Source organism: Cebidichthys violaceus, unplaced genomic scaffold (assembly GCF_023349555.1).
Source record: "Cebidichthys violaceus isolate CVI_PGR_0920_01 unplaced genomic scaffold, fCebVio1.0.p SCAF_16, whole genome shotgun sequence".
NCBI classification, from domain to species: domain Eukaryota; kingdom Metazoa; phylum Chordata; class Actinopteri; order Perciformes; family Stichaeidae; genus Cebidichthys; species Cebidichthys violaceus.
In genome coordinates this window covers 2,928,817-2,950,253 of record NW_027176329.1, presented here as the reverse complement: position 1 = coordinate 2,950,253, position 21,437 = coordinate 2,928,817, and the positions used below count along the sequence as shown (strand labels likewise).

General features: G+C 41.2%; 1 protein-coding gene across 2 annotated transcripts in view; it reads left to right on the top strand.

Moving 5' to 3' along the window:
- phf14 (PHD finger protein 14) overlaps nt 1–21,437 on the top strand; it is an 84,219-nt gene that overhangs the window by 54,453 nt on the left and 8,329 nt on the right. For both annotated transcript variants that reach the window (XM_068710755.1, XM_068710754.1), the window contains exon 17: nt 7,222–7,339. In XM_068710755.1, coding sequence (XP_068566856.1) covers nt 7,222–7,339 — 118 coding nt within the window. The remainder of the gene's footprint in view (nt 1–7,221; nt 7,340–21,437) is intronic.

Here is a 21,437-nt window from a genome sequence, read left to right as displayed (position 1 = left end):
CTCGGTGTGAATGTGTGGAACTCTCCGAATGGGAAGCTCAATTTGGCTAATTTTATCCCACCTTTCACGGATAAATGAAGATTAAAAACCACATTATCCCCCCCAAAAAACCTGCCTCTGCATCAGTGAGCAGTGCTTTAATTCAAAGATCTTCCCCATGATACACAACAAACATTAAACAAGGGTTCGTTAAGGTAAAGTAATTAGGGAAGCATGCGTGCAGTCGCCACAGTCTCGCCAAATAAAAAGAGCCCTCCTGCGAGTTTGGAAGGTCTTCAAGAGTCTCCAGCAGCGAAACTGAAGAGTTTGCGGCTTCCTTTTTTCGCCTTGGTTGGAGATTCATGTGAAATCAATTGGGCGGTTTGTGTGCAACAATAGGAGTGTGCTCATTAGTGGAGCGCACACATTTTGGTCATTTGTCTTCTATTCACTAGGTGGCCGGAGGGCACTTAAAATTCCCATCGTTTCCTAGGCAGATATGCCTGCTCAGCCCATCCAACATTCTTTTTCGTGTGTGTGTGTGTGTGTGTGTTAGTGTGTGTGTGTGTGTGTGTGTGTGTGTGTGTGTGTGTGTGTGTGTGTGTGTGTGTGTGTGTGTGTGTGTGTGTGTGTGTGTGTGTGTGTGTATGTTTCAGTGTGAGCGTGTGAGAGAGATCCACCTGCCTCTGCACATTTGTGCTAATGTGCAGCAGCTGTTAGCTTATGCCCCTACAACTCATAAGATGCCAATTATCTACGCCAATTAAATTTCAACTCTGATTTTAGTAAATCCACCGGACTTGATATGTAAACACTCCAGGTAGATATTATTAGACCTATTCATAGCTTTTTTTGTTTTAACCCAGTGCCAGAGGGCTTCCTTCCATAACCTTATGTTTATTAGAGCTTGGCTTGTCCCAGTTTAAATGAAGGTCCAACTTGTTCTGTTGGTTACTAAAAGGAAAATTCTAGTTTATTACCACTTGGGTTTTATTTTTGTGCTTTTTGCCATCATTCTTAGTGATAAGCCAACCCAGTTAATCGCTGACATCAGGGATCACGTTGGTCTAATACAGGGGTATTCAATTAAAATTCCAAAAGGTCCAGATTGAGAAAATCTCCTCGTGTAAAGGTCCGGAACATTACAATAATATCTAACTTGCGCTATTTAGTGCCGTATATATATATATATATATACACGTATACATATACGTATATATATACATATATACGTATATATATATATATATATACGTATATATATATATATATATATATATATATATATATATATATATATATATATACGTATATATATATATATATATATATACGTATATATACGTATATACATATACATATATATATTCAAGAAGTCTACTAGTAGTAACGTCTAACTGTTAAATCAAATAAAGAAAGTACACATCAATTATATTTTAACGCTCTTCAAAATCGCATGCATGATCTAACTTCAAATCACATTCATGAGACAATTTGTCTAATTTCAGATTTGATTGTAGAGGAAATGGTGCATAGTTACAACATCATTTCACCTCAGGTTGATAGCAGACCACCTCAAGGTTTCAATGCGATTTTGAAGAGCTTTAATTTTTAAATGCCACATCAGAATGTCTTGGTTCTCTCTGATTGATACCTTGAGGTGGTCTGCTATCAACCTGAGGAGTTTTAGTAATGGGAAAGTTTTAGTATCTTCAGAAAATAACTAAAACTGCATCCACAGAATACCTCTTTTGACTGAAGGTCTTATAAAACCACTTGTTATTACATTATTAAATTAATTTAAAGAATTTCATTAGAGAATTTGAATGTCAGAAATCTGCTGTTGGTTTCCTCACATATACTATTGTCATAGATACAAATGTAACGTGGAGTGAATACAGAGTGACCCTCAGAGTGACCTGCTGACTCCTCCATGTTCAGACTGGACGTGTTCTCAGCTCTTCCTGTGGAACATCGGCCTCAGTCAAAGCCCGAGGCACACTTTCCATTCACCATATTGAACATGCCTGTAGAGCCATCGGATCCGACGGCATCGAACCGCCTAATTCCTTCCAGCGCACACGTCCAACACAAAGCTGGCTTCGTTGGTGAGGGCTAGTAATTGATATCCAAACACCGGCTGCCATAAATCACGCACAAGACAGCCTCTTGGACAGAGTGTATAATATGATTTCATGATACTCATCCTGAAACCACAGCATGAAAAGACAGAACATCCCAACAGAATGAAACAGAATCGGTGTGGAGGAGCGCTGAGCGCCCGCTGATTCAATAATTCCTGTTCTTTTTATTGACTGAGGCGAGGAGAGCAGATCAGCAGCTTCCTGAACATCAGTGGTGTGTGTGTGTGTGTGTGTGTGTGTGTGTGTGTGTGTGTGTGTGTGTGTGTGTGTGTGTGTGTGTGTGTGTGTGTGTGTGTGTGTGTGTGTGATGCGTGATGCGTGATGCCTGATGAGAAGAAAACATACACGTATGTGGATCCTTAAATCACCTGAAACATTATATTTATACTCGTTTCTCATTGGCTGGCAGATTTCCTTTGAAATAATGTATTGGAATGTTTCAAATATGGTTTAAGTCAAATGTTTAACCGCTATTCTACATCCATGTGCAAAATATTAAGTTTGTTAAACTGCGCAGAAACATCACGAATGCTTCACACAGTACATTTTCCCATTTGAAAACCGTTGCTGGATTTTGTAATGCATTATACCTAAAATCGTAATATTTGCATCTTTACTACAAAGAGCTTTGTGCTGTACTGCCTTGCTTGACAGATGTTGAATACTAGCGCTGTTTATGGAGAATATTATCTGTAAACAAAAAAAAGGTCTTCCTGTCGGTCTCCATACTGCCCCGACCGCCTCTAGCTAAAGGTTGGGGTACGCTGTAAAATGAAATAACGCGCAAGATGGTTTGTCACGCACAACCATCTATGAAGCCGCCATTGGAAACTGTTTAGATAAGGGCGGGCACAAAATACTTGGCAGGGAATTAGATGAACCATCTGTCGATCAAACTCTTGCCAAAGCCAGTCGTGAGAAGAGAGAAAACCTCTTTCCCATTGTGAAAAACCTTTAGTGCCGTAATTTGCTCTTCTTTCAATGTAGAAATACTCTCCAGTTCTGACATAACTGATGCTTTTGCAGCATCTACACTAACCTCTTCAGGATCCGCCATTGTTGCTTTGAACCATCAGGCGCCTCTCCGTGTTGTCTCATGCACACCTAAGCCACTCCGTAGCTGCCGTTTGCTCCTCACTGGAAGCTGATCGGTCTGGACACAAAGTCAGTACTCGAAGCCTGAGTAGATGGATTTTTGTTTGATCTCTTTAACTCGAAATTCCGGAGTGATCTCGAACGGGGGGGGACTGTGGCTCAGTGGTAGAGCGGGTCGTCCTTCGGTCAATTAAGATCGACGGTTCAATCCCAGCTCTGCTAGTCCATGTCAATGTGTCCTTGGGCAAGACACTTAACCCCCAAATTGCTTCTGTAGGCTGTGCCTGAGGTGTATGAATGGTTCGATAGTTCTGATGGGCAGGTGGCACCATGCATGGTAGCCCCTGCCATCAGTGTGTGAATGGGTTTGAAGCTTTTTTGAGTGGTTGGAAGACTAGAAAAGCGCTCTACAAGTACAAGTCCATTTACCTTTTACCGTTATAATCAGTCCATAAAATGGCCATGCGAGAAAATATGATAGCATGAGCAAAAGTCAGTTTTATTGCTTGGTTTGTTCTTATTGTCATCCTTAATTCATCGAAATTGAAACAACTGCCCTGCAAAATACAAATGTTTCCAATTTGGCGTGGATAGGTTCATATAGATGAGTTTGCGTTTTAAAATTGATTTATTCACACAATTTACTCACGTTTGGACTGAAAAGGCCTTTAGGCTGCTCAGCCACCAGGACACCTTCATATCATTTATGGTGAACCCTTCTGCAGAACAAGTACTTTACCGTCTTTCTTTTTATTAACTCTGTTTCCACGAATCTCATTGACGGTCAGCAGAGCTAGTAAAACACCCAAACAGCAAGAAACAGCTAAGGGAAGTCAATGCTGCGTTGACATTAAAAGCATGGATGCATCCGCGCAAGGAGAGATTGACCTGTGACTGCAGCACAAAGAGAGCAGACTTTTCTTTTAATCATTTATGAGGCTGACTGCCCTTCAACGAGTTCCCCCCTGCCTGGTAAACACACATACACACTCACACTCCACAATTAGAGCCAATTATGTCCTAATCAATGAAGGAGATTCACATTCTCCAATGAAAATCTGATAACAGCTTAACAGCCAGGGAGGTCAACCTGAACCCTCTATTCGTCTCCATTACTGGGTAAAGAAGGACAGCGTGAGGGGTTTAAAGACAGGGAGAGAAACACACAAGGACAATAACGACAAGTGTCTCTGCAGGGTTCAGAGAGACTTTTTAAGACCTTAGTTATCTTCAGGGTAGAGTTTAAGATCAATTTCTAACCCTTGAAACTACAAATGAGCAATGTACCAACAACACCGCGGGACATGTATGAATGAAATGTCAATCTCAAGCCCCATTTGGACAGGATAAAGAGTAGAGGGGGGGAGGGGGGGCTAGTGAACTGTGGTTCTCTGTAAATGTAAAGCACTCTTCCAAATGATAACAAAACCAAAAGTAAGTAGCATTACCTGTAGCTGACATTACAGAACAACGGCACATTTGATGAACTTTTACGAGGTCTAGCTCTCCCAGTGGCTTTTTTTTTTTCTTCCATCGTGGTATAGATCCTTTTAAAGTTTGTAAAACACAATGAATGCAATAGCTCTCAAGCTATGCAAGGGGACTAAATACAGAAGATCACAAATGCAACCTAAACAAATTGACATTCCAGATCTGTGTGCTATTAGTGAGTGGTAGAATACATTAGCATACATGAGCCATAGTAGTGCTGGGCAACGATTACAATTTTTACTCGTGATTAATTGCATGATTTTCTACGAAAATGTCTGTCTTCTGTTTTCATGACAGTCAGAGCATGTGAATGCAGCTCCCACTGTTCATCAATATAATGCACTGTAACTCCGAGATGATGACGGTTACCCAGCGATGTCCAGTAGTCTCCAGTGAGAGCAACAGCTGGTGGACGTTGTAACACCGTCTCTTCTGTAGTCCTCTCCTTTTCATAGAACTCGTGTATTCTTCTTGTGATGGTCGTCTTGAGAGGCTCATACGTGCCGTCATTCGTTGATCCTGAGAACGTTTCCCAGACCGACATCTTCCACAATACTAGTCGTCCTGCAGTTTGTATCTATCCTCTTCTCTGTGGCGTTTGTTAGCTTGTCTTGCTTTTGTGTATCTATACTTCTCCCACACTCTGCATCCAACGTGGTCTGCTGAAGCCTCCCTCCACCGCTTGTTTGTTTGGGTGATTTGCTTTCATCAGTTCAGTAGTCAACACGACTATAGCTTGCACCCGTAGATTCGGTTTAAATGGGGACTCCTAGCAGAATGCATCGCAGTTGCTCATAGTGACAGCAGCTGTTGGAAACATGAACAGAACGTGTCGGTGTCTTCATAAAAGCCTTCAATCAATTTTGAATACATCTATTCATCTATGTCAATTATCTACGGCCACCATCTATGTCAGTTACTACGGGCAACCACTGACGCGTTTGGCTGAAAGTCACCAGTTAGCACGGACACTCGTTAAACTACTGTAATGCTCGTGATCCTGTAATTCAGTAATCTGCTGGAAGAATATTGATTCTGACAACCCAACATGCAACAACAATACAGTTTGATGCTGTTAGCAATTTGATATTTAAAGCTTGCTAACTGGTCTGGATGGCTAGAACAAAACGCTGCATCCGTTGCATACCACATGTTTTTGATGACGTTGGTTGTAATAGGGTGTATTGGTCCCCAAACAGGCCTATCAGGTTATCACATTAACAAAAACATGTTTGACTTTTCACAAAGAGCTGATAAAAAAAAGTCAAGAAGTAGAGGAACAAGCAGCTCTTCTATCAGATAAAAACTCAGAGATTCCCTTTAAAATACAGCACAGGTTAGAGGTTAAAATCACCGCACCCCCTCTAAATATATAAATCCACTCCAAATGTGGTCTCAGAGTGGACATGCAGTGCAAAGAAACCTGCCATGACCATACATGGATCGATGGATTGCCATAAACTTTGGTTCAGTCGTTCACATTCCTCTCTGGATGAACTGTAATCACTCACTTTTCATCTAGCGCCATCATCGGGTCAAAATTGGGTGCAATGACGTGATGTGTTCATCTACCCAGAGTCAGTTTGGTACCGTCCTTGCCGTGCAGAGGCCAAAACAGGAACCTATGCTCATTGAATTATGAGCAGATGGATAAGATATTGTAAAACCATGCTAGGATGCACAAGAGCTTTAGAGATGTTGGTAGGTGTACTTTTGATCTTCGGACATAGCCAGGCCAGCTATTTCCAGTCTTTAAGCTAGGCTAGCCAAGGAGAGCATATAAGCATGTTGCCAAAAATGTAAAACTAACCTTTAATATGCTTTTTAGATGATATATCTTTGATAGAAATGATTTTACTACAGACGGTGTGCGACAGAAGAGGAGGGAGTATCCGGCTGCTGATTGGTTCTGCGGTGAACACACAGAACTTCGATTGATTTGTTCACTCTGCTGATCAACTTGTACGATTTGGCTGCTTGCGGGGTTGCTCCAGCGTGTGATTGGTTAAACAGTTCCACACTCATACTCATATTATGTGAGTAACATCAAATAGTTTCACCCATTTAAAAAAATGAATAGCGTCCTTTTGGACTTATCTGTCTGTTCTTCTAACATTCAGTGAATGAGGGATTTTATAAACCAAACCCATCTTCTGCGGGCATATTTTCTCTCACGTTTTTCAGTGTGTCCTGTGTGTGGTCTGGACCGCTGTTACTTCACCTGAGGACACAGACTCAGTTCAGCTTGAGGAGACCTGACCGTCATATATCTGACACTAACAAGGCCTGTATTTATCTGGCTGTTGATAAGAACCATTGGACAGTCAATGGCTGTGTAAGGTCAAGGGACCGGAGTGATTAGAGGGACGTTGGAACGCATTAACAAAGTCTCATGACTGACAACTAGCTGCCTTGTCATCATCCATCATAGCTCCCTGAGCTGGCCTCATCATTGTAGGAGGACGGGGGGCCTTTATTTATGCGAGGCGTAACACGTGCCCTCCCTGTCCAGGTGTGACGAGTGCCGGCTCTGCTATCACTTCGGGTGTCTGGACCCCCCGCTGAAGAAATCCCCCAAGCAGACGGGATACGGCTGGATCTGCCAGGAGTGCGACACATCCTCCTCCAAGGTGAGTGTGCACTGCATGTGTGCGTGTCTCAGAAAGCAACTGAGGGGATGGGGGAATTTATTGTTGTTAAACTAGTTAACTTGGCTTAACTATAGCTGCGAATACAGACCAAGCATGTCTAGCTCCCTTTTTATTATCTGAACTGAATTAGAATGAACATTGGATTTTATTTCAATGTACCCGTGGAGGTTTCGCAGACATTTTGCCCTTGTCTGGTATGTCTGTTGTTCTTTTCACCGAGATATTGTAGCAGTCACAAATTGGCAATATCTCTGACTCTTAAAGGTTTTGTCCATCTCCGTTGCTCATACAGTCTGAATGATGACCTGATTATTGCAATGATTTTTTTTTTTCCATCACTGAAACTGGACTCACAAAAGAGAGACCGCTAACGCTTCTTAGATTATGTCCTTTTTGTACTGCAGGACTAACACAGCACCGAGCTGAGGTGTTGAGCACACCAAAATCAAATGCCAGTGGGAACCAGTGCTAATTTTAGCAAACAAGGCCGACTAGCTTCCGTTTTCTGAGGGGAATACAAACTATCAGCACTCTGGGTTCTAATGGTCACTAAAACTATACAGTGGGTAAGTCAGACGGTACTGATTGAGCACATTTACAATTTAAAGGAGGCACACTTTCAATTCAAACAAACCAAATTGTGGGAACAGAATTTATTTTTAAACAGTGCAGCACTTGTTAAAGGTACTATGTGAAGCAATTTTTGTGTTAATGGCTTTGTACTGCGAAAGGATTGTAACATAACTCAAAAAGAGACCTTCCTCGACTTTCTCGGTTGCATACAACGACTTGAGGACTGATTTATGTCTTTGAGCAGTTTTGCCTCAAAATAGTATATGTCTTTCATGTGTGCTCCGGAGTGCCTTGCTTCTCTTCAGTTCCCCTACAGCGGCAATAGGGTGCAGCCAACGTAGCAAAATACTGTCTAAATTGGTCATTGTAAGAATACATTCCGTCTGACTCCTGCTTCCCCACTAATTATTTGAAATATTTTTTTGAGGCCCAAAGCTAAAATTGAAGGCTACATTTGGCTGTTAATGCAAAGCTATTTTCACTTTAAAATAAATAAATAAATAAATACAGTACAGTGGCTCTCCATCTCAAAAATAGATCTTCAACAGCAGAATACAACTTTCATGAATTTCTTTCATATTTTTATTTTTTTATTTAGTTCTTTGCTTGTTTAGATTCAACAATTTGCAATAAAGAGAGCACTTTGCTGCCTCTCAACCTAATTTATAAATGTGTACCCATTTCTGTCCATCTAGAAACTTGTAATCTGTCCTGTTAGTCCCATCTATGTGGAATATGGGGGCTGATTGATGCTGGCGCACGAGAAATGAATTATAAAAGCTATAGTGGAGATGCTACATCACAGGAATGGAACATTGTCCAGAAAACCAGATGGTAAAAGCTCTCTTTAAATGTTAAGTGTCCCCATGGAAAAATCTATTAAAACCTAATTTGTTTTGAAATGCACTACTAGTATTTCCTTAGTGCCATATATGTTTGTTTGTTTTTTTTACATTTTGTGTTGTACGTATACACACAAACCATACACACCTGATGGTCTGATCTGTGCTCTTTGGCATAACTGAGTCATAGTTGTCATATGAATGAAGAACACATGAAGAGAAGCTGAATAAGAGGATCAGCCCAGGCAGCATAATCCAGAATCAGATGTGAACATATGTCCTCTTATATCCAAAAAGGGATTCAGGGTTACTTCCAGTCCATTGGGATTCCACTCTAACTTCTAATGGACCTCAACACATTTCCTTTGCCCTGCATTGTCAGGCATGTTGACGAATTTATATCCTTAGTTCGTTAGTTTCTGTTAGATTTCATGTCATAAACATGGAATCCATATACAGTTGTGGTCAAAAGTTTACATACACTTGTAAAGAACATAATGTCATGGCTCTCTTGAGTTTCCCCGTTATTTCTACAACTCTGATTTTTCTCTGATAGAGTGATTGGAACAGATACTTCTTTGTCACAAAAAACATTCATGAAGTTTGGTTCTTTCATGACTTTATTATGGGTTAACAGAAAAAGTGACAAAATCTGCTGGGTCAAAAATATACATACAGCAGTGCTAATATTTGGTTACATGTCCCTTGGCCATTTTCACTTCAATTAGGCGCTTTTGGTAGCCATCCACAAGCTTCTGGCAAGCTTCTCGTTGAATCTTTGACCACTCCTCTTGACAGAATTGGTGCAGTTCAGTTAAATTTGATGGCTTTCTGACATGGACTTGTTTCTTCAGCATTGTCCACATGTTCTCAATGGGATTTTAAGTCAGGACTTTGGGAAGGCCATTCTAAAACCCTAATTCTAGCCTGATTTAGCCATTCCATTACCACTTTTGATGTGTGTTTGGGGTCATTGTCCTGTTGGAACACCCAACTGCGCCCAAGACCCAACCTTCGGGCTGATGATTTTAGGTTATCTTGAAGAATTTGAAGGTAATCCTCCTTCTTCATTATCCCATTTACTCTCTGTAAAGCACCAGTTCCATTGGCAGCAAAACAGCCCCACAGCATAATACTACCACCACCGTGCTTGACGGTAGGCATGGTGTTCTTGGGGTTAAAGGCCTCACCTTTTCTCCTCCAAACATATTGCTGGGCATTGTGGCCAAACAGCTCGATTTTTGTTTCGTCTGACCACAGAACTTTCCTCCAGAAGGTCTTATCTTTGTCCACGTGATCAGCAGCAAACTTCAGTCGAGCCTTAAGGTGCCGCTTTTGGAGCAAGGGCTTCCTTCTTGCACGGCAGCCTCTCAGTCCATGGAGATGCAAAACACGCTTGACTGTGGACACTGATACCTGTGTTCCAGCAGCTTCTAATTCTTGGCAGATCTGCTTTTTGGTGGTTCTCGGTTGACTCTTCACCCTCCTGACCAATTTTCTCTCAGCAGCAGGTGATAGCTTGCGTTTTCTTCCTGATTGTGGCAGTGACAAAACAGTGCCATGCACTTTATACTTACAAACAATTGTTTGCACTGTTGCTCTTGGGACCTGCAGCTGCTTTGAAATGGCTCCAAGTGACTTTCCTGACTTGTTCAAGTCAATGATTCGCTTTTTCAGATCCATGCTGAGCTCCTTTGACTTTCCCATTGTAGCGTTTGTGGGCGTTTGTATCCAATGAGCCCTATTTAAATGGCCTCAGAGAAGTCACCAGCTGTAGTCACTCATAATCACTCACAAGAAGTTAAGAGGCCATGCTATGAAGCTCATTTCATTGACACAACTTTCTAAGTCACCAAAATTGCTAATTCATGTTGCTGTATGTATATTTTTGACCCAGCAGATTTGATCACTTTTTCTGTTAACCCATAATAAAGTCATGAAAGAACCAAACTTCATGAATGTTTTTTGTGACAAAGAAGTATCTGTTCCAATCACTCTATCAGAGAAAAATCTGAGTTGTAGAAATAACGGGGAAACTCAAGAGAGCCATGACATTATGTTCTTTACAAGTGTATGTAAACTTTTGACCACAACTGTATATACTTTTTTATTATCATCTGATTCTGGTTCCAGTCAATATTGTTTCTTACAACAACATTTCTTTTTTCCAACAGATCAAGTTATTGTGTCCTCAACACAAGCAAAGCCAGTGGTAAATCATTGACATTGCTGCTGTGATAAGACATGACAACTAAAATGAACACTCTGATGTCATAGCTCCCACACTGATCCAACCCAAAAAGCAAAATACAAACAGTACCAATTTGAACTAGGATTATCTCATTTTTCTCCCACAAACTGTACCGGAATAAAATTAAAGATGCAATAATTACAAACCAATTCTACACACAGTGTCAATAGTGTCGTATTCACAAAGGATACAGTGGAATTAAAGACTCAGACCAGAGACTGTCGAATAAACACCACCGTAAAATGTTATTGTTTGTTCGTTTATAAAATGGTTTAACCTCTGAGGAGCGTGAACGTGATGTCACGTCAATTTAAATTTCAACAGATTTTTTTTCATTTTGTAAGGGGAAATTGAGTCGAAAGTGAGTCACCTGAAACAATAGGATTCATCATTTGTTGAATGGGAACAACCATTTTCATGGAAATTTGACCGAAAGTTTTCAATCTTGTTTACAAAATTCTGAGTTCGATACCAAAGTAAACCCTCAAAATAGAAAGGGTACTTCCTCTTGGGATCATGAATAGCCACAGCAAATGTCATGGCATGTTCAGGCTGTTAGTTTTGGAGATACCTTATAATGGACCAAGTGATGGATCAAAGTATTGGATCAACAGATCAACCAACCAATGTCGATCCTTACGTTCTGGTTCCACTGCAAATAGCTCACTTCAGTAGAAGCCCATACAATTGACCATTTCAAGAATCTATTTCCTGTTTTGGTGACAGCTTTAACCTGCTCCAGCTGCTTGTTGACCTTTGATGTGAATTTGCAAAGCCATCAGAACTTGTGTTCAGAAATGGAAGAATTCATTATTCTTCATCCTGCTTCATGCAATTATACGCTGCCAAACTGCAAATTACAGCATCAGCGGTAATTGTGTTCAATATTAATTTAATTACTGTGTTGTTTGCATCTTCAAAAGCTTCCGGTGATCATTGCTGGAACTGAACTAGGGATGACTGACAGTGACTTTAGTCCCACAGCATTCCCTAGCGTCATGTCACCATATCAAAATGATCCCTTTGAGTTCCGTGCATAGATATTTTATTTGGAGGAAAGGGCATCCCTACTGATAAATCGGCATAGGCAGATACCCTGAACAAAGATCGAAAAAGTTTGATTTGTGCATCCCTAAACTTAAGGTCAATGTGACAATACTTGAAGGCCTGCTTGCTAAAAACTAGATCTATACGAAATCAACAAAAAACTTTTGTCATTGCCTTCCAAAATGATATCAGGGCTTTCTGATCTGGACCAGATAGCATTGCCCATCAGATGCCTTCCAGAACGATCCCTATGCCTGTTACAAGCCCTCAATATACGAGAGTATTCTGAATCTGCAGAATTTAAGTCCCCATGTCAAACGAAACCTATTCTAGACTGTATTTCCCTCTTTTATTGTTCATTTTACCCACATATTATACTTTTATGCTGCTGACTTTTAGCAGTAAAGACAAATAGTGAGTATTAAGCTGGTCTCTGTGGCGCTCTCTCGCTCCGCCTCTCTCTGGCACTCTCTGTGTCATCTTCCTCGTTCTGCCACCTCTTAGACTTTCGTTTCTCATTCCCTCTGGAGTATCTTGTCCCTATGAAGTTGCTCCCGTCCTCCTCCCCCTCCCTCCTACTTGTTAACATCAAATGAGAGAACCTCTTGCCTTCAGCTCTCTCTGCCCCAGAGCAGGTCGACATTTCACTTGTGACAGGAGAATAACGTTTGCTGTGTTGACGTGACAAATTAGTGTGAACGTTTTTTTTCTTCTCTCCATTTCTTGAGCAAGCAAAGATCACTCATGTTCAATAACTGTAAGCCTGTTCAAAGCCTTGGTTATTCCAATGTGTGTATATTCTACATTGGAAATGTATGTAAGGGGTCAATGGTTTCCGATTCTGAAGGATCTTAAATATTCGCTTTGAGTTCTTTCGGCACATTGAAGAGGCATATTTAAGCAACAAATGGATGAAAGAAGCCAACACGTGTACGCCATTTCTAATGTTGCAGGGTCTACATTTTGAGAGGCAGTGAAGAATGTGACATTTTTGAGAGAGCATGGTGTACAGACCTTTTTAAGGCACAAGGTGCTCAGCGTGTCTCAGTAATAGCAAGTGTAGGGAGATAATTGACTCCACTAAGGGCATCTAAAAAGCACTCTGAGATGAGAGCTGTATTTAAGGAAAGTTTTATTATCTGCTTTTAAATGCCAAGTCATGCACCGTTTTTGCCTATGGGGGGAGAATGTTTTTTTTAAATGCCAGCATTAAGTGCACAGTATTACCTGATCGTTGCGACTGAGATATAGCTGCCGGCAGAGATAGCGTATGGTCAACCCCTCTGCCTGGCAGTCTGCTACAAAGAATTGTACAGGATGTGATTTGAGCTCCCCGCAGCCACTGCTCTTATCTGAGAGGAAGACGTATGACATCTGAAGGAAGAGGTATGCAGGAAGAGGCACAACATATCTTACAGTATGTGATGCAGAGCACAGTTTTGGTTAAATGTCTTGTTTGAAAGCCAACCTGTTTCTGTATTGCACTAAAGATTCAAGAGGTTTGCTAGTAGGTATATAAGTATAACATGGACAGCATGCTTCTCTATTTGTATTGGTAGAGTTATAAACATCAAGGTCTCAGTCATACCAAGTGGCATCCATCCACATCATCCAGACTATTAAAACATGTTCACACCGGCCTTGTTTGTGCCTTGGTGCGATTTGTTTGATTAGTGTGAGCACAGGACAAATTCTACAGCTGTTCTACCTCTGGAGTGGTTCATTTCAGTTGTGAACACCATTGTCATTTCATTGGTTTAAAAAAAACAAAAAAAACAATAATTAGCTAGCCAGCGCACCATGCGGTGGCTCCACCTCATTCCCTGCCGCAATGAGACCAATTTGCCGGTAGAAGAGCAGTCGACAGCTCCGTGGTCTCCTAGCGGCAGGGAGTGACAGACAAACCGTTCAGACCAAGTGCTGCCACTGGCAACCCACCCACTGTTCGGCTCATTTTCTGGAACCAGTGTAGCGCGGCGGGAATTAGGAAGCTAGCTAGCTAACTAGCCAGCCACCTTATTGAGTAAAATGTACAACTTAATTCTTCATCCACGCACTATTGTCCAAGAGGAGGTACGCACATTGCTATAGCTAGATGAGCGACAACGACTTGTTGGCTCATTTGCTCTATGATTAGTTTAACATGAAAGCATGGTGGCTAACTAGCCAGCTGCTAAATGACTCCATTTTGGCAAATTTGCAGTAGATGCTTCACTGATTAAGTAAAAGCTTTGACAGGCTGGTGGCACTAGAGTATGCCACAACCAGGGGTACTGGAAATAGAATTGCTTTGGTATGGGTACTAAAATGTAGGTATTGTATCGGTATGGTATTGAAAATCATAAGCAAAATGCAAAATAATAATCAGAATGTTGGAAATAACGTCAGGCTAGAATTATTGGGTGTTGGTACAGATAGTGCCACCTTGTGGCCATTTAGAAACTCTTTTGATCTTTGAATCTGGATCAAATGATCACCAGAATCCAGCCACAAGAAAGCATGCTAAAAGCTGTTTCAAATGTCTTTGTCTTGGCGGCAATTTGCAATTAAGCAGATGATCAAACTGGCATTTCACCATTTTCATATTAGCTTCCGGGAGTCACACCTCCGAGCTCATCGCTATTTTTTCTCAAACTGTTTTTCATGGATGGAGCTCCGTAGCTAGCCAGCTATATGAAGATGGCGTTGCCGTTCTGAATCTGGTTACAGGAAGCCCTGATTGTTTCCTCCACCATGGGAAACAGTCGTCAATGATCACAACGCCAAGGCTGTTTGAATCATCGGACAAATCCCAGGTTTGGTCGGTGCATCAAAGTAATAAAACCGTGTTATTCAAATCTGGCAGATCCCAGACACAATTCCACGTAGTGTTGACACATATTCGGGATTTTTGTGTAATTTGTATTTTGTCTGTGTGACCAAACCAAACACAAATGTACAACAAAGTTGATATTATACTACTATATATCCTGCTTAAGAAAACAAACTCTAAGACACAAGTGCTCTTTGATTTCTGTTATTCTCTTGTCCGGGACTCTGTGAAGTCCTGATGAACAACAAAATGTCTTCTTGCTTTTTGTCCCTATGATGTGCTCGTATTGTTGAGATGTTTGTACAGCAGTAGTAATTACAGAGGAGCTGCTGGTTTACAGTGTTGCAGGCGAATGCGGGAGCTGAGCGTTGGTGCCGTTGCAGGCGTTGTTTCTGTTGTGCGGCCGGGCAATAAAAGGCTTTATTAGACAGGCTTGAGTTCATTATAGACGCTGTGTTTCTCTCGGCCTGCTCGGCTTAGATAAACCCCGCTCTGACCAAGGCCACCTCCCTCCCGCTGTAGCTGCAGGCCCTCGCTGAATTGATTTCAGTAGTAAAGTGACAGTGTCGCCTTAATATACGGATGGCCTTTAATTTAAGCCTGTTACCGTACCATGGGGCGCTTGTTTAAGGCTTTATTTACACCCTTGCAGCGCCGCCTGGCATGCTGGGCTCCACGCTGAATCACACCAGAAGATTTGGATAAAAGGTTTGAAATGCCAAAAGCTCTTAAAGTTGCCCAGGCAGTGTTTAAAGTACTCAACTGTGAACTTGTGTGGGATGCACTACTTTAGCTGCACTCAGACTTGTTGTCATCAAAAGGATTGCAACTGTTGGAATTACTGTCCGTAAAAGTTTCATTTTCCTCCCTTCCTCCACAGCCACAGGCCCACTCCTACACAGCAATCACTTTGTATTTGAAGTTCTTTTACGACCTCGGAGTATATTCAGCCCTCCATATGTGTGCATGGCAGTTATGTGTTTAAGGGTAGTCTCTGTCCGTCTTCACTACTGGGTGTTTGTGAAGCAAATAGACCTTAAGTGTCTGTCTTTTTTGATGTTTTTTAAGCAGCTGATGTTCGTTTTGATGTCATTCCCGATTCAGAGGAAGATTACCGTTACACACTGCGCCATCAATCAGAAGCTCTATCGCTTGACCTGTGAAAGACTGTAATTAAGTTAGCCTAATTAACTTAATGAAGTGGCGCGCTTGGCTGCCTTTACTATATCGAGTAAATTGAAAGAAAAATAGGCATCATTACTCATCTTACAGATGTTATGGTATTTAGAGTGAAGCAGAGGGAACGCATTTTTTTGTTCGAACTCCTCAGCCAGTGGGTGTCTTATCTTAGAGCACAAATCTAACCTTTAGCCTGCTTTTAGTTTCTCAATGAGGCATTTTTCATTAGCAGTCTGATTGGTTTAATCAGTATCATTGGTGCATTTATGGAATGGAGACAAAACCCGGAGAGCGATCTGAATTTGTTGCTCTCTGCATTCTCTTATCTGTATTCAAGTGTAACCTTAATGCCGTAAGGACCGCGCGATCAATAAGCCCGACAGTCGGGGCTTTTACTCAGGCGTATGAAGTGCTTAAAGCATGAGAACCTCATCAATGACGGTTGTCTTTTAGTCATGGCCAAAGTTTAACCACAGTTTAATGTGATTTAAAGGCAAGCCGGGGGCAGCTAAACTAGCCTGCGGGGAGCACGGGACACGGTCAAGGGTGGCTGTGCGGGACGGCGAAGACGAAGAGAAAATCAATGGCTAGGAGTCACCTCAATCACTTTAACTAGGCGCTACAGACGCCTGTGTCCCTCTCAGGGGCCAATTTGCGGAGTAAACAGGAGTGTGTGATTGCTGCCGTGGTCCCCAGCGGCCCCGGCTGTCCATTTCTCTGAACCTGGCTCATTCTAACAACCCTCTTAGCGGTGAGCATACATGAGGCCACTTTTCGGACCCCCTCAGTATTTCATGGCCATAAACAATGTAACAGACAGTTTTTCTTTATCGCCCTTCGTTAAGATAGCATTCCAACAAGTCCCCGACTCCTGCTGCGTGGGCAGAAAGCATTCTATATCCTCCGATACATATTCAAAATAAACTTTACTTTAACATCTTTTTGTGAACACGCCACAGTTGAACAAAGGGGTAAGTTGTGGCCTTAACTTGTGTTAAGCAATGAGCGTAGCACGAATAGACTAAAAGACTAGAAGGATACTGTTATATGTTGATGCTTTCCTTGTTTGAATGCATTCATCTGAATGAGAGCAATTTGTTTTTCCTTACAAATGATCTCGGGCCATATTAACCAGAGCATATTAACCAGGCAACAGAAGTTTCGTCTCGGCCTGCCGTAAACCATCCAACGTTAATTAATCTACAGCTGGTGAAATCTGCCGTCGGCAACGTTTGTCACAGTAACCATCAAAAGTGACAGTCAGCGGCTAAATCGGCTATCAATGAGGAAATCAAAATGAGTATTCTGTACATTGTAAATTGCTCTTTGCTAATAGTAAAGACACAGAAGAGACTAAGTATTTGTCAGGGATTCGTTAGAGTTGGAGCTATGCAGGTATTTTACCAACAGTAAATTGGCATGGCAGGTTAATGTTACGGAGAGCTCCAGAAGAAAACCGTCAGAATCAGGCATCAACACAGGCAAAAAGAATAGCATGCTGCACACTTATTCACCAATGTTTTAGATATGTTATGAGATGAGCTTTTTAATGTCTTGATTATGAGCACTGGGATGTATCTAAATGCGCTGGTTTGGTCACACAATCATGTGTTGAGCCACACTAATTGACATTTACCAGAATGCTGGGCTGTCTCTCATCGGTGCTTTAAATTACAGAAAGCTACTGGTTCATAACAGAAAGCTTCGTAGATGACTGGTAATAATAATAATAATACGTTTCATTTGTATAGCGCTTTAAAAAAGAACTCAAAGGCACTTTACATGATAAAAACAGAACCAATAAAAGCAATTACAATATAAACAAAAGAGATGACGTAACAGTAAGGAGCAAAAACATACATAACTAGCATCACAGGTTAAAAGCAGATTTGAATCGATGAGTTTTAAGTGCAGTTTTGAAAGTGGCGAGTGACGGAGAATGTCTGAGGTGTTGGGGGAGGGAGTTCCAGAGGGAGGGGGCAGTGATGGAGAAGGCCCTGTCCCCCCAGGTCCAATGCTTGGAGTAGGGGGGGTAAGGAGGTTGGCATCGGCGGATCTGAGGTTGCGGTTGGGAGCGTGACGGTGCAGGAGGTCTAAAGGTATGAAGGGGTTCATGCTTATGAAGGGCTTTGTACTGTGTGTGATGAGGAGAATCTTGAACCGGATTCTTTGCTGTATGTGGAGGTTCTGAAGGACTGGGGTGATGTGGTCTCTGGTGGAGCGGGAGAGCAGACGGGCTGCTGAGTTCTGGATGTATTGTAGTTTGTTGATGATTTGGGTGGATGAGCCGTACAGGATGCGGATGCAGTAGTCCAGTCGAGAGGCGATGAAGGCGAGGGTGAGTGTGTCAGTGGCTGAGGAGGAGAGGGAGGGGCGAGTTGGAAAACGCCCACGGTTCTAACTTTCATGACTAATCCAGTGTTTCCCATCAATCACCTGAAGTCTAGGTAGTCAAATGTCATGCAAGCACATTTTGAGAAGTCTCTTGTTGTATCACGCTGAAGAGACATTGATTTAGAATAAAAATGTAATCACCCATAACTTGAAAAATACAACTTAACAAAATAAAAAATGATATAAATGTAAAATAGCTTAGCGTTAAAGGAATAGTTCAACATTTTGGAACGTATGCTCATTTGCTTTTTGTATGACAGTAAGACAATGTTATCAGTTCCATGTTCATCAAACACAGTGCTAGAGTCAGGACGGGGTTAGCCTAGCTTAGCTTAAACATCATCTGTGGTTTTAGCTTTTAGATGTTTTCTTTGTGCCGGTGAGGGATCACGTTCTTGTTCCTGGACGCTGTGATCGGGGGGGGGGGGGGGGGGGGTGAACAGCGTTAACGTCTACTCACCCCACTTGTGCCACGTCTAATGATGGTTCACAGGAACAAACACAAACGCAGGTTGAATTCATTTAATGTTTCGTGATGGATGTATAATTCTACAGAGCGTGTGGTGGTACGGCACAGCGGAGTCACTAGTGTTTTGCCTATATAGTGTTGTGCACAAGTCATTTATATTTATGTACTTGTATAGTGAAGTTTTTGGGGGAAGCTGCATCATATATTCAGTGTAGACCTCATTAAGCCCTATAAAGTACTTGGTCAGAAGTCTCGTACTCTTTGGTTCCATTATACAAAACATATTTTTCATTTTCTCGTCAACATGTTGTGTGTTCCCGGTGTTGTTCAGAGATAAAGCAGAGATACACAACCAATTATCCCACAGTGTCCCGAGCACTCAGACCTATTTATGATCCTTTGCTTTATTCTAAATGCTTCAAATTGGAAACAGAGCAAAAGCAGCTTTCTGTTTCCCGACCGCAGAGCCTCTTCTGGGAGACATCTGTAGTTCTCTGACGAAGCGATACAAAAGAAAAACCTGCTTGTGAATTTTTTTACCTCTGATCAAATTAGGCGTCGCCTGGTACGTCTTCCTTGGTATCGGTCATGCCTCACTAAAATGAAAATACCTTCCTTGGAGAGAGAGAGAGAGAGAGAGAGAGAGAGAGAGAGAGAGAGAGAGAGAGAGAGAGAGAGAGAGAGAGAGAGAGAGAGAGAGAGAGAGAGAGAGAGAGAGAGAGAGAGAGAGAGAGAGAAAAAAGGGACATTAAAGAATGCCCTTTGTAATAAATGAAACGGGAATTGCAAATATGCGCAGTCATGAAATTTAATTGTGCTCTCTGGTGACTGGTTTGTGGGTGCAGGAGGAGCGCTGGGGGCAGAGGTGGTTAAATGTAGCGCGTAACGCACTGCCTGAACAGGCTAATGAAGCCGCTGTTTATGACCCACTGCAATTGTGTCATCTCTTGAATGGCAACAAGATGCCAGTGCACACACAGAGAGGCGCTCAAACACACCGATACATGGAGCTGCTCACACACACACACACACACACACACACATTGTCTTAGGTAAAATGTATTAATATGTTAATGTATTTTTTGGGGTTGAGAAGAGGCCACATGCCTACAGTACAATTCAACATTCTAACGGTATACAACATTAGAGTCAGTTGGAACGACTTTATAATGAAAAGAAATATGAAAAATACAATGAGACATAAAGCTATTTTTGGTGCTATTATAGATGATAAAACTAGGGCCAATAATAAAAAGATAAATAAGACATTGTCAAATAAACTACGGAAGTGTGTTAACTCATGCTAATTGGCATGATTTGAGAAGAACTTATGATAATATAAAAACTAATTCACACAGTACTCCTCCAGTCACAGATGTAATTGGAAGGATCGGTGGCTTTCAAACACTTACGACTTGAAAGCATTATTGTACATAGCTCTTAAACTGTACATAATGACAACGTGGACAGTAGATCAGTCTGTTAATACTTGACATTTTGAAATATGAATCCAGTTTGTACTGTTTATACGACTGAGATTTAACTACATGATGTGTTTGGTATTGAGCTTTAAGAAAAAAATGTAATCCTGATCAGTAAATCAATCAGGAAATCAATAGTTTAATCAAACGTCATCGCACCCATCTGAAGAAGAAAACTTAGCAGCATAAACTGTAGGAGAGTCCCAAAACTGTGTTTAAATAATCATGTATTCAGGAATATCCCAATAAATATACAACGGTTTAAAAAAACTATTTATTTTTAAAACATTGCTACAGTGAATAAAAATAATAAAAAAAACAACTTTTTGTAATAAAGGGTTGAGTTATAATACATTATCACATTACTTTAGAATATTTTGCTTCATATATGTTTAATTATTTTATTTCCTAATCATTTTTTAGAATTTGGAATTCCGTATTTCTGTATTTTTTCAAATAATATGTCATTAAACAGACTTTTTAAACAAACTAGGGTTTAATTAGTTTTGCAACATGACAAATGTTAAATCCAACTCTGATTTGATTAATTTAGACACGGGTTGAAGTAGTCTAACGCTGTTGTTTTTCGTTTGAATTTATATTAACAGCTTGACGGCTTTGCTTTCTCACAAAAACGCGCAGAAATGTGCGGTTATCTGGGCTGCTGAACATTCATCTCACTGTGTGAGGTATAGTGAATCCATCAAAGCTGAGAGGACACTATGAAGCAGAGCCTCTTCTGCATGCAGACATTGTGTGGCATAAGACACACTCATAAATAAATACGATGTAAGCAGAAAACAAGATAAGAAAATCAGTCCCTCTAATTAACTGCTAATTCGTTTGAGGACTGCACCAGTTTGATAAAGAAAGGCAAAGCTTATTAAAGGACATGCTGTGTTGTACATTATGATTCCTTTAAAAATGTAATCCACGTTTATGAGCTTGATTGCATAGAGTTTGTGGTGCGCATATCTGTGTTTGTGTTGTTGTTGATGGTGCGAGCAGCGGGGGATGTGAGGCTGAGCA